The 27,836-nt window shown below is 47.2% G+C and overlaps 1 protein-coding gene across 6 annotated transcripts in view; it reads right to left on the reverse strand.

Moving 5' to 3' along the window:
- Window positions 1-27,836, reverse strand: part of IFT80 (intraflagellar transport 80) — a 519,318-nt gene that overhangs the window by 109,008 nt on the left and 382,474 nt on the right. For all 6 annotated transcript variants that reach the window (XM_063916161.1, XM_063916162.1, XM_063916160.1 and 3 more), the window contains 2 exons: window positions 18,477-18,656; window positions 18,072-18,190 (listed from right to left, as the gene is read on the reverse strand). In XM_063916161.1, the coding sequence (XP_063772231.1) occupies window positions 18,072-18,190; window positions 18,477-18,656 (299 nt within the window). The remainder of the gene's footprint in view (window positions 1-18,071; window positions 18,191-18,476; window positions 18,657-27,836) is intronic.

Genomic DNA, 27,836 nt, shown 5'->3' on the forward strand with positions numbered 1-27,836 from the left:
AAAGAACATTATCTTTATCAAGGGTATCCATATCAGCAGCTAAATTCTCAGCCCATTTAGCAATAGCACTACTCACCCATACCAATGCACACGTATTAGCGAAGATGGACTTCAGAGACGTCTCCAGCTTGCGATCCGCCGGATCCTTGAGAGCTGCCGTGTCAGGGGACGGAAGCGCCACCTTCTTAGACAAACGTGATAGAGCCTTGTCGACATTTGGAGACGACTCCCATTTTTCCCTGCCATCAGAGGGGAAAGGATACGCCATGAAAATTCTCTTGGGAATCTGCCACTTCTTGTCCGGCGACTCCCAAGCCTTTTCACAAAGAGTATTCATTTCATGAGAGGGGGGAAACTTCATTTTCCCTTTAAACAAGCAAATCCTTGTTTCCTGCACCGCAGGTTCTTCAGAAATATGTAAAACATCTTTAATAGCCACAATCATGTACTGAATACTCTTAACCAACCGTGGGTGTAAAGCAGCCTCAGTGAAGTCGACATCGGAATCAGAATCCGTGTCGGTATCCGTATCTACCAACTGGATAAACGACCGCCTTTGCGACCCTGATGGGGTCTGCACCTGAGACAAAGCATCCTCCATGGATTTCCTCCACACCTGTGTCTGAGACTCCGATTTATCTAATCTTTTAGACAATGAGGCCAGATTTGTATTAAGTGTACTTAGCATTGTAAGTAAATCAAGTGTCGGCTGTGCCGAAAGAGCCAACTCCAGACCCGCATCTGCGCCCCCAGCAACCTCCTCCGGGGAGTAACACTCAGCTTCAGACATGCCGACACATAGTACCGACACACACACACTGCCTCAGCTAGGGGACAGACCCACAAGGAAGCCTGGATAGAGAAACACAGAGGGAGTATGCCAGCTCACACCCCAGCGCCTATATATCCCACCAAACAATATATGTGTAAAGCGCTGCTTGTAACCACAATAATTATGCACCAAATATCTGTCCCCACCCCCCCACCCCCCCGATTTGCTCCCCGTTACCTGAAGTGGAGCTCGGAGGTCCCGAGCCAGCATCTCATGCAGCGGCGTGGATGAGAGAAAATGGCGCTGGTGAGCTGTGCGGCTAAGCCCTGCCCCTTCCCGGCGCGCTTCAGCCCGCTAAAATTCAAAAATGAAAATGCTGGCGGGGGGACGGAAAACGGTGCCCAGGCACCGAAAAGCCTTCTGCCAGCCTGCCAGACCCAGTAACATGCTGCCCAGGGTGCTCCCCCCCAGTGCCCTGCACCCTGTGAGTGCCGTTGGTGAAGTGTGTGGGAGCATGGAGCACAGCGCTACCGCTGCGATGTACCTCGTTACTGAAGTCTTCTGCCATCACTGAAGTCTTCTGCCTTCTGCATACTCACCCGGCTTCTTTCTTCTGGCTCCTGTGAGGGGGGTGACGGCGCGGCTCCGGGAACAAGCAGCTAGGCGAACCAAGTGATCGAACCCTCTGGAGCTAATGGTGTCCAGTAGCCTAAGAAGCAGAGCCCTTAACTAAGTAGAAGTAGCTCTGACTTCTCTCCCCTCAGTTCCACGATGCAGGGAGCCTGTAGCCAGCAGGTCTCCCTGAAAATAAAAAACCTAACAAAAGTCTTTTCTAGAAAAACTCAGGAGAGCTCCCTTAGTGAGTGTCCAGTCAGTCCTGGGCACAAAGTCTAACTGAGGTCTGAAGGAGGGGCATAGAGGGAGGAGCCAGTTCACACCCAGTCAAAGTCTTTTAAGTGTGCCCAAGCTCCTGCGGATCCCGTCTATACCCCATGGTCCTTTTGGAGTCCCCAGCATCCTCTAGGACGTAAGAGAAAATAAGAATTTACTCACCGGTAATTCTATTTCTCGTAGTCCGTAGTGGATGCTGGGACTCCGTAAGGACCATGGGGAATAGCGGCTCCGCAGGAGACTGGGCACAACTAAAAGAAAGCTTTAGACTACTGGTGTGCACTGGCTCCTCCCACTATGACCCTCCTCCAGACTTCAGTAAGGATACTGTGCCCGGAAGAGCTGACACAATAAGGAAGGATTTTGAATCCCGGGTAAGACTCATACCAGCCACACCAATCACACCGTATAACTTGTGATACAATACCCAGTTAACCGTATGATAACAACTGAGCCTCTCAACAGATGGCTCAACAATAACCCTTTAGTTAAACAATAACTATATACAAGTATTGCAGACAATCCGCACTTGGGATGGGCGCCCAGCATCCACTACGGACTACGAGAAATAGAATTACCGGTGAGTAAATTCTTATTTTCTCTGACGTCCTAAGTGGATGCTGGGACTCCGTAAGGACCATGGGGATTATACCAAAGCTCCCAAACGGGCGGGAGAGTGCGGATGACTCTGCAGCACCGAATGGGCAAACTCTAGGTCCTCCTCAGCCAGGGTGTCAAACTTGTAGAAATTAGCAAATGTGTTTGACCCCGACCAAGTAGCTGCTCGGCAAAGTTGTAGAGCCGAGACCCCTCGGGCAGCCGCCCAAGAAGAGCCCACCTTCCTCGTGGAATGGGCTTTTACTGATTTAGGATGCGGCAGTCCAGCAGAATGTGCAAGCTGAATCGTACTACAGATCCAGCGAGCAATAGTCTGCTTTGAAGCAGGTGCACCCAACTTGTTGGGCGCATACAGGATAAATAGCGAGTCAGTCTTTCTGACTCCAGCTGTCCTAGAAACATAAATTTTCAGGGCCCTGACTACGTCCAACAACTTGGAAGCCTCCAAGTCTTTAGTAGCCGCAGGCACCACGATAGGTTGGTTCAGATGAAAGGCTGATACCACCTTAGGGAGAAATTGGGGACGAGTCCTCAATTCTGCCCTATCCATATGGAAAATCAGATAAGGGCTTTTACATGACAAAGCCGCCAATTCTGATACACGCCTGGCCGAAGCCAAGGCCAACAACATGACCACTTTCCACGTGAGAGATTTCAATTCCACGGTCTTAAGTGGCTCAAACCAATGTGACTTTAGGAAATCCAACACCACGTTGAGATCCCAAGGTGCCACTGGAGGCACAAAAGGGGGCTGAATATGCAGCACTCCCTTAACAAAAGTTTGAACTTCAGGTAGTGAAGCCAGTTTTCTCTGGAAGAAAATCGATAGAGCCGAAATCTGGACCTTAATGGAACCCAATTTTAGGCCCATAGTCACCCCTGACTGTAGAAAGTGCAGGAAACGGCCCAGCTGAAATTCTTCCGTTGGGGCCTTCCTGGCCTCACACCACGCAACATATTTACGCCATATGCGGTGATAATGGTTTGCCGTTACTTCTTTCCTAGCTTTAATCAGCGTAGGAATGACTTCCTCCGGAATGCCCTTTTCCTTCAGGATCCGGTGTTCAACCGCCATGCTGTCAAACGCAGCCACGGTAAGTCTTGGAACAGACAGGGCCCCTGCTGCAGCAGGTCCTGTCTGAGCGGCAGAGGCCATGGGTCCTCTGAGATAATTTCTTGAAGTTCCGGGTACCAAGCTCTTCTTGGCCAATCCGGAACAGTGAGTATAGTTCTTACTCCTCTTCTCCTTATTATCCTCAGTACCTTTGGTATGAGAGGAAGAGGAGGGAACACATAAACCGACCGGTACACCCACGGTGTCACTAGAGTGTCCACAGCTATCGCCTGCGGGTCTCTTGACCTGGCGCAATACTTTTCTAGCTTTTTGTTGAGGCGGGACGCCATCATGTCCACCTGTGGCCTTTCCCAACGGTTTACAATCGTTTGGAAGACTTCTGGATGAAGTCCCCACTCTCCCGGGTGGAGGTCGTGCCTGCTGAGGAAGTCTGCTTCCCAGTTGTCCACTCCCGGAATGAACACTGCTGACAGTGCGAACACGTGATTTTCCGCCCATCGGAGAATCCTTGTGGCTTCTGCCATCACCGTCCTGCTTCTCGTGCCGCCCTGTCGGTTTACATGGGCGACCGCCGTGATGTTGTCTGACTGGATCAGTACCGGCTGGTTTTGAAGCAGGGGTTTTGCCTGACTTAGGGCATTGTAAATGGCCCTTAGTTCCAGAATATTTATGTGCAGGAAAGTCTCCTGACTTGACCATAGTCCTTGGAAGTTTCTTCCCTGTGTGACTGCCCCCCAGCCTCGAAGGCTGGCATCCGTGGTCACCAGGACCCAGTCCTGTATGCCGAATCTGCGGCCCTCTTGAAGATGAGCACTCTGCAGCCACCACAGCAGAGACACCCTTGTCCTTGGAGACAGAGTTATCAGCCGATGCATCTGAAGATGCGATCCGGACCACTTGTCCAACAGGTCCCACTGAAAGGTTCTTGCATAGAACCTGCCGAATGGAATTGCTTCGTAGGAAGCTACCATCTTTCCCAGGATCTGCGTGCAGTGATGCACCGACACCTGTTTTGGTTTTAGGAGGCCCCTGACTAGAGATGACAGCTCCTTGGCCTTGTCCTCCGGGAGAAACACTTTTTTCTGTTCTCTGTCTAGAACCATTCCCAGGAACAGTAGACGTGTCGTAGGGACCAGCTGTGACTTTGGAATATTCAGAATCCAGCCGTGCTGTTGTAGCACCTCCTGAGATAGTGCTACCCCGACCAACAACTGCTCCCTGGACCTCGCCTTTATCAGGAGATCGTCCAAGTACGGGATAATTAAAACTCCCTTCTTTCGAAGGAGTATCATCATTTCGGCCATTACCTTGGTAAAGACCCTCGGAGCCGTGGATAGACTGAACGGCAACGTCTGGAATTGGTAATGACAATCCTGTATCACAAATCTGAGGTACTCCTGGTGAGGATGGTAAATGGGGACATGCAGGTAAGCATCCTTGATGTCCAGTGATACCATGTAATCCCCCTCGTCCAGGCTTGCAATAACCGCCCTGAGCGATTCCATCTTGAACTTGAATTTTTTTATATATGTGTTCAAGGATTTCAAATTTAAAATGGGTCTCACCGAACCGTCCGGTTTCGGTACCACAAACATTGTGGAATAGTAACCCCGTCCTTGTTGAAGTAGGGGCACCTTTACTATCACCTGTTGTGAATACAGCTTGTGAATTGCCTGTAACACTGTTCCCTGCCTGAGGGAGTGGTTGGTAAGGCAGATTTGAGGAAACGGCGGGGGGGGGGAGACGTCTCGAATTCCAGCTTGTACCCCTGAGATACTACTTGAAAGATCCAGGGATCCACCCGTGAGCGAGCCCACTGATTGCTGAAATATTTGAGACGGGCCCCCACCGTACCTGGCTCCGCCTGTGGAGCCCCAGCGTCATGCTGTGGACTTAGAGGAAGCGGGGGAGGACTTTTGCTCCTGGGAACTGGCTGTATGCTGCAGCTTTTTCCCTCTACCTCTGCCTCTGGGCAGAAAGGACGCGCCCTTAACTCGCTTGCCCCTATTGGGCCGAAAGGACTGTACCTGATAATACGGTGCTTTCTTTGGCTGTGAGGGTACATGGGGTAAAAATGTAGACTTCCCAGCTGTTGCTGTGGAAACGAGGTCCGAGAGACCATCCCCAAACAACTCCTCACCCTTATAAGGCAGAACTTCCATGTGCCTTTTAGAATCTGCATCTCCTGTCCACTGCCGAGCCCATAACCCTCTCCTGGCAGAAATGGACATTGCACTTATTTTAGATGCCAGCCGGCAAATATCCCTCTGTGCATCCCTCATGTATAAAAGTGCGTCTTTAATATGCTCTACGGTTAGCAATATAGTGTCCCTGTCTAGGGTATCAATATTTTCCGACAGGGAATCTGACCACGCAGCTGCAGCACTGCACATCCATGCTGAAGCAATAGCTGGTCTCAGTATAACAGCTGTGTGTGTATATATAGACTTCAGGATAGCCTCCTGCTTCCTATCCGCAGATTCCGTCAGGGCGGCCATATCCGGAGACGGCGGGAAAGGGTACGCCATTAGTAACCTCTTAGAAATTACCAGTTTCTTATCAGGGGAAGCCCACGCTTCTTCACACACTTCATTTAACTCCTCAGATGGAGGAAAAGCTACTGGTAGTTTTTTCTCTCCAAACATAATACCCTTTTTTGTGGTACCGGGGGTAACATCAGAAATGTGCAACACATTTTTCATTGCCTCAATCATGTAACGTGTGGCCCTACTGGAAGTTACATTAGTCTCATCGTCGTCGACACTGGAGTCAGTATCCGTGTCGACATCTGTGTCTGCCATCTGAGGTAGCGGGCGTTTTAGAGCCCCTGATGGCTTTTGAGACGCCTGGGCAGGCACAGGCTGAGAAGCCGGCTGTCCCACATTTGGTATGTCGTCAAACCTTTTATGCAAGGAGTCGACACTGTCACGTAATTCCTTCCACAGCACCATCCACTCAGGTGTCGACCCTGCAGGGGTGACATCACATTTATCGGCATCTGCTCCGCCTCCACATAAGCCTCCTCATCAAACATGTCGACACAGCCGTACCGACACACCGCATACACACAGGGAATGCTCTGACAGAGGACAGGACCCCACAAAGCCCTTTGGGGAGACAGAGAGAGAGTATGCCAGCACACACCAGAGCGCTATATAACACAGGGATCCCACTATAAATGAGTGTTTTCCCTTATAGCTGCTTATTTTATATATACTGCGCCTAAATTTAGTGCCCCCCCTCTCTTTTTTACCCTTATGTAGCTTGACAACTTCAGGGGAGAGCCAGGGAGCGTCCTTCCAGCGGAGCTGTGAGGGAAAAATGGCGCCAGTGTGCTGAGGGAGATGGCCCCGCCCCTTTTCCGGCGGACTTCTCCCGCTTTTTCTGGAATTCTGGCAGGGGTATTTTTACACCTATATAGCCTTCCTGACTATATATGGTGTAGATTTGCCAGCCAAGGTGTCTTATATTGCCCTCAGGGCGCCCCCCCCCAGCGCCCTGCACCCATCAGTGACCGGAGTGTGAGGTGTGCAGGAGGAGCAATGGCGCACAGCTGCAGTGCTGTGCGCTACCTTGTTGAAGACAGAAGTCTTCTGCCGCCGATTTTCAGGAACACTTCTTGCTTCTGGCTCTGTAAGGGGGCCGGCGGCGCGGCTCCGGGACCGAACAGCGAGGTCGGGTCCTGTGGTCGATCCCTCTGGAGCTAATGGTGTCCAGTAGCCTAAGAAGCCCAAGCTACCACCAGTTAGGTAGGTTCGCTTCTTCTCCCCTTAGTCCCTCGTTGCAGTGAGTCTGTTGCCAGCAGATCTCACTGTAAAATAAAAAGGAGCTCAGGAGAGCCCCTAGTGTGCATCCAGCTCAGCCGGGCACAAGATTCTAACTGAAGTCTGGAGGAGGGTCATAGTGGGAGGAGCCAGTGCACATCAGTAGTCTAAAGCTTTCTTTTAGTTGTGCCCAGTCTCCTGCGGAGCCGCTATTCCCCATGGTCCTTACGGAGTCCCAGCATCCACTTAGGACGTCAGAGAAATAGTAGCATATCTAATATTAAAGCGCAATGAAATTTGCTGCGCTATATAAGAACCTGTTAATAAATAAATAATATTAAGACCCAATAATGACTGGGCAGTAAACTGGACATAGTGGTGGTGTTGGCTTCCTTTTACCCTCTAGCATACACATACCAACTTATACCTTCAGAACCGTCCCTTACATTCTCTACATTTCAGGTCCATGCTATACACCTCTACCAACCTACTAATCTTCGAGTTGCTGTAATTCTCCAAATTCCTCGATAACTTAGCTTCCTGGCTACCTCACTACCTCTCTTCTGGCATTCGCTCATTTATCCTAGGTGATTTCAACGTCCCTATCGATAACCCCACAAAACCACCTGCCTCTAAACTCCTTAACCTCACCTCTTCTCTTGGTCTCTCCCAGTGGACCTCCTCACCCTACCATGTGAATGGGAGCTAACTGGATCTGGTTTTCACTCACCGTTGCGATATTTCTGATTTCTCTAACTCCCCTTTTCCCCTCTCTGACCACCACCTGCTCTCTTTCACCTTATCTATCTCCGCTTCCCCATCTCTCCCTCCTAAGGCTACCATCACTAAGCGTAACACTGAGGCTATTGACACCTTATCCCTATCCTCCCTGTTCGACTCACTTCTCTCTCCTATTCTCTCTCTCTCTCATGCCCTGAACAAGCGACATTCCCATAAAATGCATCCCTTACTTCTGCTCTTGACTCTGTCGCTCCACCAACCATTATTCACTATCACAGTTCAACACCTCAACACTGGCACACCAAGTGCACCAGATATCTTCAAAAATACTCACGTACTGCCGAACGACAGTGGAGGAAATCACGCTCTAAGGCAGACTTCCTTCATTTCAAACTTTTGCTCTCTCCTTCAGTGCTGCCCTTTCCCTTGCTAAACAATCATACTTCAAAATTCTCAACTCCTCCCAGTCTTCCAACTCCTGGTGCCTCTATGCCACTGTCAACTCCTCCTCTGCCCACCACCACCTCCTCTCCCATCCTCATTGTCTGCACTTGACTTTGCCAGTTATTTTACATCCAAGATTGACTGCATATGTCAGGACATCACATCCCACCTGACCAGCAACCAGCCACCACCCATCCTTTACTACCCCTCCCCTTCCCTCTCACCAACTCTGACATCTTTCTCCCATGTATCTGGTGAGGAAGTCATGGCCCTCCTCCGTTCCACCCCCACCACCTCCCCACTTGACCCTATCGCCTCTCACCTCCTCCGCTACCTCTCTCCTTCTGCCTGTTCCCATCTTGCCTACCTTCTCAAGCTCTTTCTCTCATCAGGCACTGTTCCCTCTGCCTTCAAGCATGCTCTTCCCTATTCTTAAAAAAACCTACCCTTGATAAAAAAAACCCCTCTCTAACTACCGACCCATCTCTCTCCTCCCTTTTGCCTCCAAACTCCTTGAGCGTATTGTCTATAACCGCTTCACTGCCTTTCTTTCCTCCCACCTACTGCTTGACCCATTCTAGTCCAGTTCTCTCCACTCCACTGAAACTGCCCTCACAAAAGTCTGCAATGACCTCCATACAGCCAAATCTAAAGGCCACTGCTCTCTGCTTATTCTTCTTGACCTCTCTGCTGCTTTTGACACTGTGGACCACCCGCTCCTTCTGCAAACCATTCAATCTCTTGGTCTGCATGATACTGCCCTCTCCTGGCTGTCCTTCTACCTCTCTGATCGTTCTTGCTCTGTCTCCGCTCATGACGCTACCCCCCCCCCCCCACTTCCACTAAGTGTTGGTGTCCCCCAAGTTTCTGTTCTTGGTGCTCTCATTTTCTCTCTCTATACATCATCTTTAGGTGAACTCATTAGTTCTTTTAACGTCCAATATCACCTCTATGCTGATGACACTCAAATCTACCTTTCCTCCCCTGATCTTTCCCCGGCTCTCCTCACTCGTACCTCCAACTGTCTCTCAGCAATCCCTTCCTGGATGTCCCAGTGCTTTCTTAAACTCAACATGTCCAAGACTGAGCTGATCATATTCCCACCCTCCCGCACAACCTCACCTTCCACAATCTAATTATCTATTGATGACACGAGTATCTCCTCTAACCCCCAAGTACGCGGTCTTGGCGTAATCCTTGACTCCTGCCTCTCCTTCAAACCACACATTCAGCACCTCTCACAAACCTGTCATTTTCATCTCAAAAACATTTCCAGGATTAGACCCTTTAGTAATAGCCTTTATCATGAGGCCTACTGTGACAAATTACATGGCCCTATGTGGGCACTGCTATTATGTAGGTTAGGACTGCTGTATCGGAGAAGCCGTGACGTGGCCAGCAGCTAAACATGTGTTTGCAAACATTTGTGACTAATTCTCTGAATTTTATTACCAGATAGGTTCAGGGATGGTTACAGGTAATTTTCAGTGTGCGGAAGGGAATTTAGGGGTGGGGATTTGCACCCCCCTCCTCTCTGTCTGTTGTTTGTCTGTGACTCCTCCCCCTTCCAGCACCTGATATATAATTATCTCCAGGTATGATTGAGCAACTGCCAAATTGTTTGTCTGCTTGTGTGCAAGAGGCATTGAATGGGAGCAGCATTTGGAAGGCATGCTGTTCCTTGTAGTGCCAATGGGAGATCCTGGGGGTGGCTCCTGGGTAAGTTAGCTCTCTGTCTGGAAGTGTTGTAGTAATAGCCTTTATCATGAGGCCTACTGTGACAAATTACATGGCCCTATGTGGGCACTGCTATTATGTAGGTTAGGACTGCTGTATCGGAGAAGCCGTGACGTGGCCAGCAGCTAAACATGTGTTTGCAAACATTTGTGACTAATTCTCTGAATTTTATTACCAGATAGGTTCAGGGATGGTTACAGGTAATTTTCAGTGTGCGGAAGGGAATTTAGGGGTGGGGATTTGCACCCCCCTCCTCTCTGTTGTTAGACCCTCTCACCCAGGATGCCACCAAGACCATTATCCACTCACTGATCATTTCCAGACTGGACTAATGCATTCTCCTCCTAACTGGCATCCCTTAGAATTACCTTTCTCCAATCTATCCTCAATGCTGCTACCCGGCTCATCTTCCTCACCAAACACCCTACGTCCACCTCCCCTCTCCTACAAGCCCTTCACTTGCTTCCCTTTCAGAATCCAAGTCAAACTTCTCACACTCACTTACAAAGCCCTCACCCACTCCTCTCCCATTTACATCTCTGACATAGTAACATAGTATCTAAGGTTGAAAAAAACAATTGTCCATCGAGTTCAACCTATTTGTGGTCTCCTATGCACGATTATTTTGTATAAAATTTTGACTGAAGTTGATGACTGCCGTTACATTTTACCCCTCTTTTTTATAATAACCATAGTGCGTGACTATGCCCCGTTACCCTGGATATCATTATCCATTAGGAATTTATCTAACCCATTCTTAAAGGTGTTGACTGAGTCGGCCATTACAACTCCCTCAGGCAGGGAATTCCAAACATGTATCGTCCTTACCGTAAAAAAGCCTTTACGCCGTATTGTGCGGAATCTCCTCTCCTCTAACCTGAGCGAGTGTCCACGAGTTCTTTGTGTTGATCTAACCAAAAACACGTCCTGCGCAAGATCTGTATATTGTCCCCTTATATATTTGTAAATGTTGATCATGTCCCCTCTTAATCTCCTCTTTTCCAGTGTAAACATGCCTAGTCTTTAAAGCCTTTCCTTGTATTCCAGCGTCTCCATACCCTTAATTAGTTTGGTCGCCCGCCTCTGAACCTTTTCTAGCTCCAGGATATCCTTTTTGACCTTATCTCCCTTTATACGCCCACCTGTCCTCTTCGCTCTACTAATGCACGCCGACTCTCCTGTCTTTTGATTACTTCCTCCCACTCCTATCTCCAAGATTTTTCATGTGCTGTTCCCTTACTCTGGAATTCTCTACCTCTCTACAGAACTTTAAACTGGCTCTTAAGACCCACTTCTTTACAAAACCCAGCCAAATCTCATCCTAACCCTCTTTTACACGCTCGGTCTACCCCATCTGTGTCACCCCTTTCTGTCTGCCCTTCCCCTTTAGAATGTAATAAATGGGGCCCTTTTCCCTCATATGCTTATCCTTCTCTTACTTTAATAATCCTCAACTGCCCCAAATCCTGCGGATTTCGGTCACCCTAACACTTATCTCAGTGTCATCTGCTGATATACCTATGTTTAGGTACCCTGTACTTGTCCTATATTGTTTTCCTTTTTTTATTTGATTATGTACTCCGTAATTGGGTGCTGCTGAACCCTTGTGGCGCCATATAAATAAAGGATAATAATAATAATAGTAGGATAAACGTAATTAAAACTCAACTCAGAATGTTTACATAGCAATAGCATATAAAAAGTACCACACTATAGATAATGAGGGCTATACTTTTACTCACTTTTAAGCCACTTTACATTCGATATGAACAATAAAATTGACTATTATAGGTCCAAGGCTAGCGCTATGGGATAAAAATAAGATTTTACTTACCGGTAAATCTATTTCTCGTAGTCTGTAGTGGATGCTGGGGACTCCGTAAGGACCATGGGGAATAGACGGGCTCCGCAGGAGACAGGGCACTTTAAGAAAGAATTTGGATACTGGTGTGCTCTGGCTCCTCCCTCTATGTCCCTCCTCCAGACCTCAGTTAAAGTAACTGTGCCCGGAAGAGCTGACAGTACAAGGAAAGGATTTTGGAATCCAGAGCAAGACTCATACCAGCCACACCAATCACACCGTATAACTTGTGATAAACATACCCAGTTAACAGTATGAACAACAACGGAGCATCAGATCAACCCTGATGCAACCAACATAACCCTTATTTAAGCAATAACTATATACAAGTATTGCAGAAGAAGTCCGCACTTGGGACGGGCGCCCAGCATCCACTACGGACTACGAGAAATAGATTTACCGGTAAGTAAAATCTTATTTTCTCTAACGTCCTAGTGGATGCTGGGGACTCCGTAAGGACCATGGGGATTATACTAAAGCTCCCAAACGGGCGGGAGAGTGCGGATGACTCTGCAGCACCGAATGAGCAAACACAAGGTCCTCTTCAGCCAGGGTATCAAACTTGTAAAACTTTGCAAGTGTGTTCGAACCTGACCAAGTAGCCGCTCGCAAAGCTGTAATGCCGAGACCCCTCGGGCAGCCGCCCAAGAAGAGCCCACCTTCCTTGTGGAGTGGGCTTTTACTGATTTAGGAAGCGGCAATCCAGTCGCAGAATGAGCTTGCTGAATCGTGTTACAGATCCAGCGAGCAATAGTTTGCTTTGAAGCAGGAGCACCCAGCTTGTTGGGTGCATGCAGGATAAACAGCGACTCAGTTTTCCTGACTCTAGCCGTTCTGGCTACATAAACCTTCAAAGCCCTGACCACATCTAGTAACTCGGAATCCTCTAAGTCACGAGTAGCCACAGGCACCACAATAGGTTGGTTCATATGAAAGGATGACACCACCTTAGGCAGAAATTGTGGACGGGTCCGCAATACTGCCCTGTCCATATGGAAAACCAGATAGGGGCTTTTATGTGACAGAGCCGCTAATTCTGACACACGCCTAGCTGAAGCCAAGGCTAATAGCATGACCACCTTCCAAGTGAGAAATTTTAACTCCACGGTTTTGAGTGGCTCAAACCAGTGTGACTTCAGGAAACTCAACACCACATTAAGATCCCAAGGTGCCACTGGAGGCACAAAAGGAGGCTGAATATGCAGCACTCCCTTTACAAAAGTCTGGACTTCAGGAAGAGAAGCCAGTTCCTTTTGAAAGAAAATGGATAGGGACGAAATCTGGACCTTAATGGAACCCAATTTTAGGCCCAAAGTCACTCCCGACTGTAGGAAGTGAAGGAACCGGCCCAGCTGGAATTCCTCCGTAGGGGCCTTCCTGGCCTCACACCAAGCAACATATTTTCGCCATATACGGTGATAATGTTTAGCCGTCACGTCCTTCCTAGCCTTTATCAGCGTAGAAATAACCTCATCCGGAATGCCTTTTTCTGCTAGGATCCGGAGTTCAACCGCTATGCCGTCAAACGCAGCCGCGGTAAGTCTTGGAACTTCTGTGAGCATTTCTTGCAGCTCTGGATACCAAGTCCTTCTTGGCCAATCCGGAACAATGAGCATTGTCCTCACTCCTCTTTTTCTTATGATTCTCAGCACCTTGGGTATGAGAGGAAGAGGAGGAAATACATAAACCGACTGGAACACCCACGGTGTCACCAGTGCGTCTACAGCTATCGCCTGAGGGTCTCTTGACCTGGCGCAATACCTCTGTAGCTTTTTGTTGAGGCGGGATGCCATCATGTTCACCTGTGGCAGTTCCAACCGACCTGCAAACTGCGCGAAGACTTCTTGATGAAGTCCCCACTCTCCCGGGTGGAGGTCGTGCATGCTGAGGAAGTCTGCTTCCCAGTTGTCCACTCCCGCAATGAACACTGCTGACAGTGCTCTTACGTGATTCTCCGCCCAGCGAAGAATTCTGGTGGCTTCCGCCATCGCCACCCTGCTCCTTGTGCCGCCTTGGCGGTTTACATGAGCCACTGCGGTGATGTTGTCTGACTGGATCAGCACCGATTGGTCGCGAAGCAGGTTCTCTGCTTGACTTAGGGCGTTGTATATGGCCCTTAGTTCCAGGATATTGATGTGAAGGCAAGTCTCCTGACTTGACCACACCCCTTGGAAATTTCTTCCCTGTGTGACTGCCCCCCACCCTCGGAGGCTTGAGTCCGTGGTCACCAGGACCCAGTCCTGAATGCCGAATCTGCGGCCTTCGAGAAGGTGAGCACTCTGCAGCCACCACAGCAGAGACGCCCTGGGGGATAGGGTGATCAGCCGATGCATCTGTAGATGTGATCCGGACCACTTGTCCAACAGATCCCATTGAAAGGTCCTCGCATGGAACCTGCCAAAGGGAATGGCCTCGTACGATGCCACCATCTTTCCCAGGACTCGCGTGCAGTGATGCACCGACACCTGTTTTGGTTTTAAGAGGTCTCTGACCAGTGTCATGAGTTCCTGAGCCTTGTCCTTCGGGAGAAAAACCTTCTTCTGGTTTGTGTCCAGAATCATGCCCAGGAAGGGCTGACGCGGCGTAGGAATCAGCTGCGACTTTGGAATATTCAGAATCCAGCCGTGCTGTTGTAACACTTCCCGAGAGCGTGCTACGCTGATCAGCAACTGCTCTCTGGACCTCGCCTTTATGAGGAGATCGTCCAAGTATGGGATAATTGTGACCCCTTGCTTTCGCAGGAGCACCATCATTTCCGAAATTACCTTGGTAAATATTCTCGGTGCCGTGGAGAGACCAAACGGCAACGTCTGGAATTGGTAATGACAATCCTGTACCACAAATCTGAGGTACGCCTGGTGAGGTGGATAAATGGGGACATGAAGGTATACATCCTTTATGTCCAGAGACACCATAAAATCCCCCCCTTCCAGGATTGCGATGACCACTCTGAGCGATTCCATTTTGAACTTGAACCTTTTCAGGTATATGTTCATGGATTTTAAATTCAATATGGGTCTGACCGAACCGTCCGGTTTCGGTACCACAAACATGGTCGAATAGTAACCCCTTCCCTGTTGAAGGAGGGGAACCTTTATCACCACCTGCTGAAGATACAATTTGTGAATTGCAGCTAACACTATTTCCCTCTCTAAGGGGGAAGCTGGCAGGGCCGATTTGAGGTAACGGTGAGGGGGCATCTCTTCGAATTCCAGCTTGTATCCCTGGGACACAATCTCTATAGCCCAGGGATCCACCTAGGAGTGAACCCACTTGTGGCTGAAATTTCGGAGACGCGCCCCCACCGGGCCTAGCTCCGCCTGTGGAGCCCCAGCGTCATGCGGTGGATTTAGTGGAAGCCGGGGAGGACTTCTGTTCCTGGGAACTAGCTGTGTTGTGCAGCTTCTTTCCTCTACCCCTGCCTCTGGCAAGAAAGGATGCACCTTGGACTTTCTTGCCTTTTTGTGATCGAAAGGACTGCATTTGGTAATACGGTGCTTTCTTAGGTTGTGAGGGAACATATGGCAAAAAAATTAGACTTTCCAGCCGTAGCTGTGGAGACCAGGTCCGAGAGACCATCCCCAAACAATTCCTCACCCTTGTAAGGTAAAACCTCCATGTGCCTTTTTGAGTCGGCATCGCCTGTCCATTGCCGAGTCCACAGGACCCTTCTGGTAGAAATCGACATTGCATTTATTCTAGAGCCCAGTAGGCTAATGTCCCTTTGAGCATCTCTCATATATAGGACAGCGTCTTTTATATGCCCCAGGGTTAGTAATATAGTATCCTTATCCAAGGTATCAAGTTCCTCAGATAAGGTATCTGTCCATGCTGCTACCGCACTACACATCCAGGCCGACGCAATCGCCGGCCTTAGTAAGGTACCTGAATGTGTATAAATGGACTTCAGGATACCCTCCTTCTTTCCATCAGCAGCATCCTTTAGGGTGGCCGTATCCTGTGACGGCAGGGCTACCCTCTTGGATAAGCGTGTTAGAGCTTTGTCCACCCTAGGGGAGGATTCCCAGCGTAGCCTGTCCCTTGGCGGGAAGGGATACGCCATAAGCATCCGTTTGGAAACCTGCAGTTTCCTATCTGGAGATTCCCAAGCCTTTTCACATAACTCATTTAACTCATGTGAAGGGGGAAAGGTCACCTCTTGCCTTTTTTCCCCATACATATAAACCCTCTTGTCAGGGACTGGGGTTTCCTCTGTGATGTGCAACACATCTTTCATTGCTATAATCATGTAACGGATGGCTTTAGCCATTTTAGGCTGTAACTTTGCCTCATCGCCATCGACACTGGAGTCAGAATCCGTGTCGATATCTGTGTCAACAATTTGGGATAGTGGGCGCTTCTGAGACCCTGACGGCCTCTGCGACATAGGATCAGGCATGGGTTGAGACCCTGACTGTCCCAAGGCTTCAGCTTTATCCAACCTTTTATGCAAGGAATTAACATTATCATTTAAAACCTTCCACATATCCATCCAATCGGGTGTCGGCGCCGTCGGCGGCGACCCCACATTCATTTGTTCCCGCTCTGTTTCCACATAGCCTTCCTCGTCAAACATGCCGACACAAGCGTACCGACACACCACACACACAGGGGATGCTCTATTTGAAGATGGTTCCCCCACAAGGCCTTTTGGAGAGACAGAGAGAGAGTATGCCAGCACACACCCCAGCGCTATATGACCCAGGAATCACACAGTAACTTAGTGTTAACCCAGTAGCTGCTGTATATACTGTTTTTGCGCCAAATTTATGTGCCCCCTCTCTCTTTTTACCCTCTTCTACCGTGATTCTGCAGGGGAGAGCCTGGGGAGCTTCCTCTCAGCGGAGCTGTGGAGAGAAAATGGCGCTGGTGAGTGCTGAGGAAGAAGCCCCGCCCCCTCATCGGCGGGCTTCTGTCCTGCGTTTGTGTGTAAAATAATGGCGGGGGCTCATGCATATATAGAGTGCCCAACTGTATATATGCTGCTTTTTGCCAAGAGGTTCCTAATTGCTGCCCAGGGCGCCCCCCCCCTGCGCCCTGCACCCCTCAGTGACCGGAGTGTGTGGGTTAGTGTGGGAGCAATGGCGCACAGCTGCAGTGCTGTGCGCTACCTCATATGAAGGCTGGAGTCTTCTGCTGCCGATTTCGACGTCTTCTTGCTTCAGACACCGGCTTCTGTCTTCTGGCTCTGCGAGGGGGACGGCGGCGCGGCTCCGGGATCGGACGACCAAGGGTGCGATCCTGTGTACGATCCCTCTGGAGCTAATGGTGTCCAGTAGCCTAAGAAGCAGGACCTATCTTCGGTGAGTAGGGCTGCTTCTCTCCCCTCAGTCCCACGTAGCAGAGAGCCTGTTGCCAGCAGATCTCTCTGAAAATAAAAAAACCTAACAAAATACTTTCTTTTTAGCAAGCTCAGGAGAGCTCACTAAGTAGCACCCAGCTCGTCCGGGCACAGATTCAAACTGAGGTCTGGAGGAGGGACATAGAGGGAGGAGCCAGAGCACACCAGTATCCAAATTCTTTCTTAAAGTGCCCTGTCTCCTGCGGAGCCCGTCTATTCCCCATGGTCCTTACGGAGTCCCCATCATCCACTAGGACGTTACAGAAATTTTATTTACATTATATTTGCACACTTTAGGAAAACCATTTCCATTATAGCATACTTTTAATTATTGCTAAACATTTTTCAATAGGAATGCTTAAATGGATGCATTGGGCAGAGTTTGTGGTAGCTATTGTCTCCCACAAGACGCACTGTAGTTACATATGGCAGTACAGGCTTACAAACAGGGGGAAAAAAAAAAGTCTGCAGCTGTTCCCAAATGTGTTGCTCCCAACCATTTAATTGGGGCCCAGATCATGAACTCAAAACAAAGGGGCTGGAGGCCGCCCATTCACTTTGTAAACTAGGTGACCACACTTAAAACAGAAAGCTACAAAAACAATTACTTGAAAGGTTTTTGTTGGAGCTAGTCCAGATGTTTTGATTCTTTAACTTCTCTTAGAGGCAGAATAGATTAGCAGCAACAGTACCACCTGCTTCCTATGACAGTATTTCAACAAAGGATACAAGCTTGGTATAGCGTCAGCTTAACAGACCTTTGTCTCACACATGATTGAAAAGCAGTGAATCAGAGGAAACATTTCACAGACAGGCAACCTACTTACCTAAATACATAACACTGAAGAGAGGTAGAAACAACTAGATGCCCATACTTCAAAGATGCCTTAATGACTCTGTCACGGAATTCCAGCAAATCTACAGCATCGTTAATTACATTGCGGACCTAGAAATACACAGAATGTGTAAGGCTCCAGTTGGACTCGGAAAGGTCTCAATAGTTTTGTAAAAGTCGCACATTATGCAGTGATGAAGTCCAATAATGTTGAAAAGTAGATAAACACTGGATTAACCCCCTTAAAGACCTTTAATGGCGCAAATCATAATAGACAAATCACAGTCTTGTATCTTCCACAGTATACAGTACTGTATATCACAAAAACATTCACATATAAGTTGATAAGCACACGTGCAAAATTAGCATGTTAATTAGGTATAAAAGAAAATATAACCTGCATAGCACGTCTTTTGATCAAAGTTACTTCAAAATTCTTCCATTCCCAATGTTGTTCAATAACATGAGCAAAGATAACATGGCCGTTTCCACAAGCCCCGGCAATCTGCGTTCCATCTATAGACCAAGCAATGCTGAAGATACTGCCCGTATTTGGTTTTTCCAAGGCATAAGACCACTGAAAGATTAAAAAGGTTTCATTTTAAAATCTGCCTGGATAATAATAATAATAATACTGACACATTTTACAGCCTTTTCTTAGAACCAGATGAAGAATGGGTGATGAAGATGTACATTCTGTCCATGACGAAGCACACCTGAAACAGCTGGATCTCACACAACAGTAGTAGTGGCAGAGGTCAAGGCCGTTCCACTGAATATGAATAGATGACGACATTGCAAGCAGTTCAATTCTGCTAGAGACATTAGCAATATATGCAGGGCTATTAAGATTGATCAGAAGAAAGACGAGTCAAGCTTACCAAATAGAGCTCAGATGCAAAGCTAATTAAAACACTCATTAATCAAAAATTGAAAAGGAACTTTATTCAATAACTACAATGACAAAAAAGCCATCTGTTTAAGACCAGATCTGTCCAAACACAAAATGCAGGATATATCATTGTGTGCTTTAGGGAAGAATATTTAATGCATTTGCCATATTTAGCACTGTAATTTCTTTTACAGTACGTATGAACCCACAAAATATCAAGCTCCAGGGAAGCTTGTCAACTGTTGACATAAATATAATGAGGGTAGACAAGTGTACCTATAGGACTCGCTTCAAATACTGCTAGTCAATTTATTTTATTGAGACATAGTAATAAGAGGAAAAACTTAAATGTTCTGTACAAAAGAAAATTGCAAAAGCAAAGCTCAATCACAGCAGGACGACAGAATATTTCCTGCCCAAAAGCACCAACTACATTTTAGTGTACATATGACCTTAATTAATTCATTACCATTTTCTAGAAATGCATGTTTATGTGCAGTGGATTACAATGTGGAAACAAGTCATGAGAGTGGGAACCAAGGTGAATCTGGTCTGGACTATAAACATTTTAGAAAACAACAAATTAAGCATTTAAACTGAACTTTTGGTCACAGTCACACTATATGGACCAATTGTAGGAAAGATTGGATAATAGATTTCAGTTTATTGTTCGGTGTGTTGAAAGTAGTAATGCTACTGATAGAACGTAAAGTCTATCAATTTGTTCACTGTACTATTAACAACTTTTGTGTTATAGCAGAGATTAGGGGAACCAAAAATGTGGGATTTTGAATTTTGGATAAGGGATACTCAACCTGTATATATATATATATACAGGTTGAGTATCCCATATCCAAATATTCCGAAGTACGTAATATTCCGAAATACGGACTTTTTTGAGTGAGATAGTGAAACCTTTGGTTTTTGATGGCTCAATGTACACAAACTTTGTTTAATACACAAAGTTATTAATAATATTGTATTAAATGACCTTCAGGCTGTGTATATAAGGTGTATATGAAACATAAATGAATTGTGTGAATGTACACACACTTTGTTTAATGCACAGTTATAAAAAATATTGTCTAAAATTACTTTCAGGCTCTGTGTATGAGGTGTATATGAAACATAAATGTATTCTGTGCTTAGATTTAGGTCCCATCACCATGATATCTCATTATGGTATCTAATTATTCCAAAATACGGAAAAATCCAATATCCAAAATACCGTATTTTTCGGACCATAAGACGCACCTTTTCTCCCCAAAAATGTGGGGGGAAAAGTACATGCGTCTTATGGTCCGAATATGCGTCTTATGGTCCGAATAACAGAGCAGAGTAAAAACCTTATGGAGCGCTCTCAATGCGCTGGGTGGGAGTGCACTGGGTGGGAGAGGCAGCAGTTACGAGTGCGGGTAGCGGCGGGTCCTGTCTGCTGCTGCTGCTGCTTTGCCGTCATCTGAGAGGCGGCATCACGTGGCTCCCCCGCTCCCTCCCCTCGCCTCCTCCAAAGTACTGCTGCTGCTGCCTCGCCGTCATCTGAGAGGCGGCATCACGTGACTCCCCCGCTTCCTCCCCTTGCCTCCTCCAAAGTACTGCTGCTGCTGCCTCGCCGTCATCTGAGAGGCGGCATCACGTGGCTCCCCCGCTCCCTCCCCTCGCCTCCTCCGAGTCCTTCCTCAGAGTAGTGTGCTTCGGGCGTAAACTGACAGGTAAAAAGGTTCTCGTCTGCTCTGTACTGTGACTATGGCTGTGCTTGTGTGGCTGCCTCTGTCACACACTGTCCCAGAAAAATCTGTGTACCGTATTCTATGTAAATGGCCTGTAAAGCTGATGTCTGTGTCTACAGTATAGATTGTAAGCTCGCAGCAGGGCCCTCTTACCTCCAAGTCTGTCTGTTGTTACCCAATTTGTTTTATCTCTGTTTACAATTGTAAAGCGCAAAAGAATTTGCTGCGCTATATAAGACACTGTAACGGTATAGTTTATTAAATATTATATTACACTATTTGGTTCAGAATATTTTTTTTCCTGTTTTCCTCCTCTAAAAACTAGGTGCGTCTTATGGTCAGGTGCGTCTTATGGTCTGAAAAATACGGTACCTCTGGTCCCAAGCATTTTGAATAAGGGATACTCAACCTGTATATGTATGTATGTATATATATATATATATATATATATATACACATACATACACACACACACACACACACACACACACACACACACACACACATATGTATATACACAAGCGTATAATTCTCTCTATATATATTTTATATATATATTAGTCCAAGTAGAAGTCAGCACTCTGGAACTTGTAATAAACAAATTAAATTAAACAAATAATAATAAACAAATTAATTAAATGTAAAGTTTATTAAATGCAAGAGCAACATTAGTTTCAGAACAGTGTGCTCTTTCTTAAGCTAAACATATGTAGGGCCAGTGAGAGATCACCAGGCCCAGGGTACGGGGGGCCTGGGCAAATCTTGGAGATGTTGTGACACTCCGCCTCCCAAAAATAACCTGAAAAATACTACATGCAGTGCCAAGCCGCACTGCTTGTCTGATGATTATCTGTGCAATAACAAATCTTCTTAATACCCTTTTACCCTTCCCTTCCTTCTTATTGTTCTTTCCTTTGGGGGTCATTCCGAGTTGTTCGCTCGCAAGCTGCTTTTAGCAGCTTTGCACACGCTAAGCCGCCGCCTACTGGGAGTGAATCTTAGCTTATCAAAATTGCGAACGAAAGATTCGCGATATTGCGAAAAGACTTCTCTGTGCAGTTTCTGAGTAGCTCGAGACTTACTCTGCCAGTGCGATCAGTTCAGTGCTTGTCGTTCCTGGTTTGACGTCACAAACACACCCAGCGTTCGCCCAGACACTCCTCCGTTTCTCCAGCCACTCCCGCGTTTTTCCTAGAAACGGTAGCGTTTTTTCACACACTCCCGTAAAACGGCCAGTTTCCGCCCAGAAACACCCACTTCCTGTCAATCACATTACGATCACCAGAACGAAGAAAAAAACCCTGTAATGCCGTGAGTAAAATACCTAACTGCATAGCAAATTTACTTGGCGCAGTCGCACTGCGGACATTGCGCATGCGCATTAGCGACTAATCGCTCCATTGCGAGAAAAAAATAACGAGCGAACAACTCGGAATGACCCCCTTTGTCTGCTCTTGTTTTTCTTTGTATAAGGTAAAACTGTACCATTGTCATTGTTTTAATTCTCTTGTTGTTATGTGATTACTATTGGTACTCAATAAGAAAAAAACGAAAGTGACTTCAACAAGATATTATGACAAATTATCTTGTTATCTATGGGCCTAATTCAGACCTGATCTCAGCAGCAAAATTGTTCCCTAATGGGCAAAACCACGTGCAGTGCAGGTGGGGCAGATATAACATGTGCAAAGTGATTTAGATTTGGGTGAGGTGTGTTCAAACTGTAATCTAAATTGCAGTGTAAAAATAAAGCAGACAGTATTTACCCTGCACAGAAACACTATAACCCAACCAAATCTAACTCTCTCTGCACATGTTATATCAGCCCCACCTGCACTGCACATGGTTTTGCCCATTAGAGAACAATTTTGCTACTGCGATCAGGTCTGAATTAGGCCCTATGTACATATTTTTATTAGTGATGTGCACCGGAAATTTTTCGGGTTTTGTGTTTTGGTTTTGGATTCGGTTCCGCGGCCGTGTTTTGGATTCGGACGCGTTTTGGCAAAACCTCCCTGAAAATTTTTTGTCGGATTCGGGTGTGTTTTGAATTCGGGTGTTTTTTTTACAAAAAACCCTCAAAAACAGCTTAAATCATAGAATTTGGGGGTCATTTTGATCCCATCGTATTATTAACCTCAATAACCATAATTTCCACTCATTTTCAGTCTATTCTGAACACCTCACACCTCACAATATTATTTTTAGTCCTAAAATTTGCACCGAGGTCGCTGGATGACTAAGCTAAGCGACCCAAGTGGCCGACACAAACACCTGGCCCATCTAGGAGTGGCACTGCAGTGTCAGGCAGGATGGCACTTCAAAAAAATAGTCCCCAAACAGCACATGATGCAAAGAAAAAAAAGAGGCGCAATGAGGTAGCTGTGTGACTAAGCTAAGCGACCCAAGTGGCCGACACAAACACCTGGCCCATCTAGGAGTGGCACTGCAGTTTTCTAGCGAGAGGATGAGTGCTTCCATCCTCATGTGAAGCTGAACCACTAGCCATGAACATAGGCCAGGGCCTCAGCCGTTCCTTGCCACTCCGTGTCGTAAATGGCATATTGGCAAGTTTACGCTTCTCCTCAGACGCTTTTAATTTTGATTTTTAGGTCACTTTACTGAACTTTTGTTTTTTGCATTTTACATGCTCTCTACTATGACATTGGGCATCGGACTTGGCAGACGACGTTGATGGCATTTCATCGTCTCGGCCATGACTAGTGGCAGCAGCTTCAGCACGAGGTGGAAGTGGATCTTGATCTTTCCCTATTTTACCCTCCACATTTTTGTTCTCCATTTTTTAATGTGTGGAATTATATGCCAGTATCAATAGCAATGGCCTACTACTATATATACTGCGCACAACTGAAATGCACCACAGGTATGGATGGATAGTATACTTGACGACACAGAGGTAGGTAGAGCAGTGGCCTACTGTACCGTACTGCTATATATTATATACTGGTGGTCAGCAAACTGTGCAAAACTGAAATGCACCACAGGTATGGATGGATAGTATACTTGACGACACAGAGGTAGGTAGAGCAGTGGCCTACTGTACCGTACTGCTATATATTATATACTGGTGGTCAGCAAACTGTGCAAAACTGAAATGCACCACAGGTATGGATGGATAGTATACTTGACGACACAGAGGTAGGTAGAGCAGTGGCCTACTGTACCGTACTGCTATATATTATATACTGGTGGTCAGCAAACTGTGCAAAACTGAAATGCACCACAGGTATGGATGGATAGTATACTTGACGACACAGAGGTAGGTAGAGCAGTGGCGTACTGTACCGTACTGCTATATATTATATACTGGTGGTCAGCAAAATTATGCACTGTACTCCTACTATATACTACAATGCAGCACAGATATGGAGCGTTTTTCAGGCAGAGAACGTATAATACTGGTGGTCACTGGTCAGCAAAACTCTGCACTGTACTCCTCCTATATAATACTGGTGGTCCCCAGTCCCCACAATAAAGCAGTGTGAGCACAGATATATGCAGCACACTGAGCACAGATATGGAGCGTTTTTTAGGCAGAGAACGTATAATACTGGTGGTCACTGGTCAGCAAAACTCTGCACTGTACTCCTCCTATATAATACTGCTGGTCCCCAGTCCCCACAATAAAGCAGTGTGAGCACAGATATATGCAGCACACTGAGCACAGATATGGAGCGTTTTTCAGGCAGAGAACGTATAATACTGGTGGTCACTGGTCAGCAAAACTCTGCACTGTACTCATCCTATATAATACTGCTGGTCCCCAGTCCCCACAATAAAGCAGTGTGAGCACAGATATATGCAGCACACTGAGCACAGATATGGAGCGTTTTTCAGGCAGAGAACGTATAATACTGGTGGTCACTGGTCAGCAAAACTCTGCACTGTACTCCTCCTATATAATACTGCTGGTCCCCAGTCCCCACAATAAAGCAGTGAGCACAAATATTTGCAGCCACCTGAATAAAACTGAGAGGACGCCAGCCACGTCCTCTCACTATCATTTCCAATGCACGAGTGAAAAAATAAGAATTTACTTACCGATAATTCTATTTCTCGGAGTCCGTAGTGGATGCTGGGGTTCCTGAAAGGACCATGGGGAATAGCGGCTCCGCAGGAGACAGGGCACAAAAGTAAAGCTTTCCGATCAGGTGGTGTGCACTGGCTCCTCCCCCTATGACCCTCCTCCAAGCCAGTTAGGTACTGTGCCCGGACGAGCGTACACAATAAGGGAGGAATTTTGAATCCCGGGTAAGACTCATACCAGCCACACCAATCACACCGTACAACTTGTGATCTAAACCCAGTTAACAGTATGATAACAGCGGAGCCTCTGAAAAGATGGCTCACAACAATAATAACCCGATTTTTGTAACTATGTACAAGTATTGCAGATAATCCGCACTTGGGATGGGCGCCCAGCATCCACTACGGACTCCGAGAAATAGAATTATCGGTAAGTAAATTCTTATTTTCTCTATCGTCCTAGTGGATGCTGGGGTTCCTGAAAGGACCATGGGGATTATACCAAAGCTCCCAAACGGGCGGGAGAGTGCGGATGACTCTGCAGCACCGAATGAGAGAACTCCAGGTCCTCCTTAGCCAGGGTATCAAATTTGTAGAATTTAGCAAACGTGTTTGCCCCTGACCAAGTAGCTGCTCGGCAAGGTTGTAAAGCCGAGACCCCTCGGGCAGCCGCCCAAGATGAGCCCACCTTCCTTGTGGAATGGGCATTTACATATTTTGGCTGTGGCAGGCCTGCCACAGAATGTGCAAGCTGAATTGTATTACACATCCAACTAGCAATAGTCTGCTTAGAAGCAAGAGCACCCAGTTTGTTGGGTGCATACAGGATAACAGCAAGTCAGTTTTCCTGACCCCAGCCGTCCTGGAACATATTTTCAGGGCCCTGACAACATCTAGCAACTTGGAGTCCTCCAAGTCCCTAGTAGGTGCAAGGCACCACAATAAGCTGGTTCAAGTGAAACACTGACACCACCTTAGGGAGAGAACTGGGGACGAGTCCGCAGCTCTGCCCTGTCCGAATGGACAAACAGATATGGGCTTTTTTGAGAAAAAACCACCAATTTGACACTCGCCTGGTCCAGGCCAGGGCCAAGAGCATGGTCACCTTTCATGTGAGATGCTTCAAATCCACAGATTTGACTGGTTTTAAACCAATGTGATTTGAGGAATCCCAGAACTACGTTGAGATCCCACAGTGCCACTGGAGGCACAAAAGGGGGTTGTATATGCAATACTCCCTTGACAAACTTCTGGACTTCAGGAACTGAAGCCAATTCTTTCTGGAAGAAAATCGACAGGGCCGAAATTTGAACCTTAATGGACCCCAATTTGAGGCCCATAGACACTCCTGTTTGCAGGAAATGCAGGAAACGACCGAGTTGAAATTTTTTTGTGGGGCCTTCCTGGCCTCACACCACGCAACATATTTTCGCCACATGTGGTGATAATGTTGTGCGGTCACCTCCTTTCTGGCTTTGACCAGGGTAGGAATGACCTCTTCCGGAATGCCTTTTTCCCTTAGGATCCGGCTTTCCACCGCCATGCCGACAAACGCAGCTGCGGTAAGTCTTGGAACAGACATGGTACTTGCTGAAGCAAGTCCCTTCTTAGCGGCAGAGGCCATAAGACCTCTGTAAGCATCTCTTGAAGTTCCGGGTACCAAGTTCTTCTTGGCCAATCCGGAGCCATGAGTATAGTTCTTACTCCTCTACGTCTTATAATTCTCAGCACCTTAGGTATGAGAAGCAGAGGAGGGAACACATACACCGACTGGTACACCCACGGTGTTACCAGAACGTCCACAGCTATTGCCTGAGGGTCTCTTGACCTGGCGCAATACCTGTCCCGTTTTTTGTTCAGACGGGACGCCATCATGTCCACCTTTGGTATTTCCCAACGGTTTACAATCATGTGGAAAAAACTTCCCGATGAAGTTTCCACTCTCCCGGGTGGAGGTCGTGCCTGCTGAGGAAGTCTGCTTCCCAGTTTCCATTCCCGGGATGAAACACTGCTGACAGTGCTATCACATGATTTTCCGCCCAGCGAAAAGTCCTTGCAGTTTTTGCCATTGCCCTCCTGCTTCTTGTGTCGCCCTGTCTGTTTACGTGGGCGACTGCCGTGATGTTTTTCCCACTGGATCAATACCGGCTGACCTTGAAGCAGAGGTCTTGCTAAGCTTAGAGCATTATAAATTTACCCTTAGCTCCAGTATATTTATGTGGAGAAAAGTCTCCAGACTTGATCACACTCCCTGGAAATTTTTTCCTTGTGTGACTGCTCCCCAGCCTCTCGGGCTGGGCTCCGTGGTCACCAGCATCCAATCCTGAATGCCGAATCTGCGGCCCTCTAGAAGATGAGCACTCTATAACCACCACAGGAGAGACACCCTTGTCTTTGGATATAGGGTTATCCGCTGATGCATCTGAAGATGCGATCCGGACCATTTGTCCAGCAGATCCCACTGAAAAGTTCTTGCGTGAAATCTGCCGAATGGAATTGCTTCGTAGGAAGCCACCATTTTTACCAGGACCCTTGTGCAATGATGCACTGTTTTTAGGAGGTTCCTGACTAGCTCGGATAACTCCCTGGCTTTCTCTTCCGGGAGAAACACCTTTTTCTGGACTGTGTCCAGAATCATCCCTAGGCACAGCAGACGTGTCGTCGGGATCAGCTGCGATTTTGGAATATTTAGAATCCACCCGTGCTGTTGTAGCAGTATCCGAGATAGTGCTACTCCGACCTCCAACTGTTCCCTGGACTATGCCCTTATCAGGAGATCGTCCAAGTAAGGGATAATTAAGACGCCTTTTCTTCGAAGAAGAATCATCATTTCGGCCATTACCTTGGTAAAGACCCGGGGTGCCGTGGACAATCCAAACGGCAGCGTCTGAAACTGATAGTGACAGTTCTGCACCACGAACCTGAGGTACCCTTAGTGAGAAGGGCAAATTTGGGACATAGAGGTAAGCATCCCTGATGTCCCGGGACACTATATAGTCCCCTTCTTCCTGGTTCGTTATCACTGCTCTGAGTGACTCCATCTTGATTTGAACCTTTGTAAGTGTTCAAAAATTTTTTTAGAATAAGT

This window comes from Pseudophryne corroboree, chromosome 4 (genome assembly GCF_028390025.1).
Source record: "Pseudophryne corroboree isolate aPseCor3 chromosome 4, aPseCor3.hap2, whole genome shotgun sequence".
NCBI lineage: Eukaryota > Metazoa > Chordata > Amphibia > Anura > Myobatrachidae > Pseudophryne > Pseudophryne corroboree.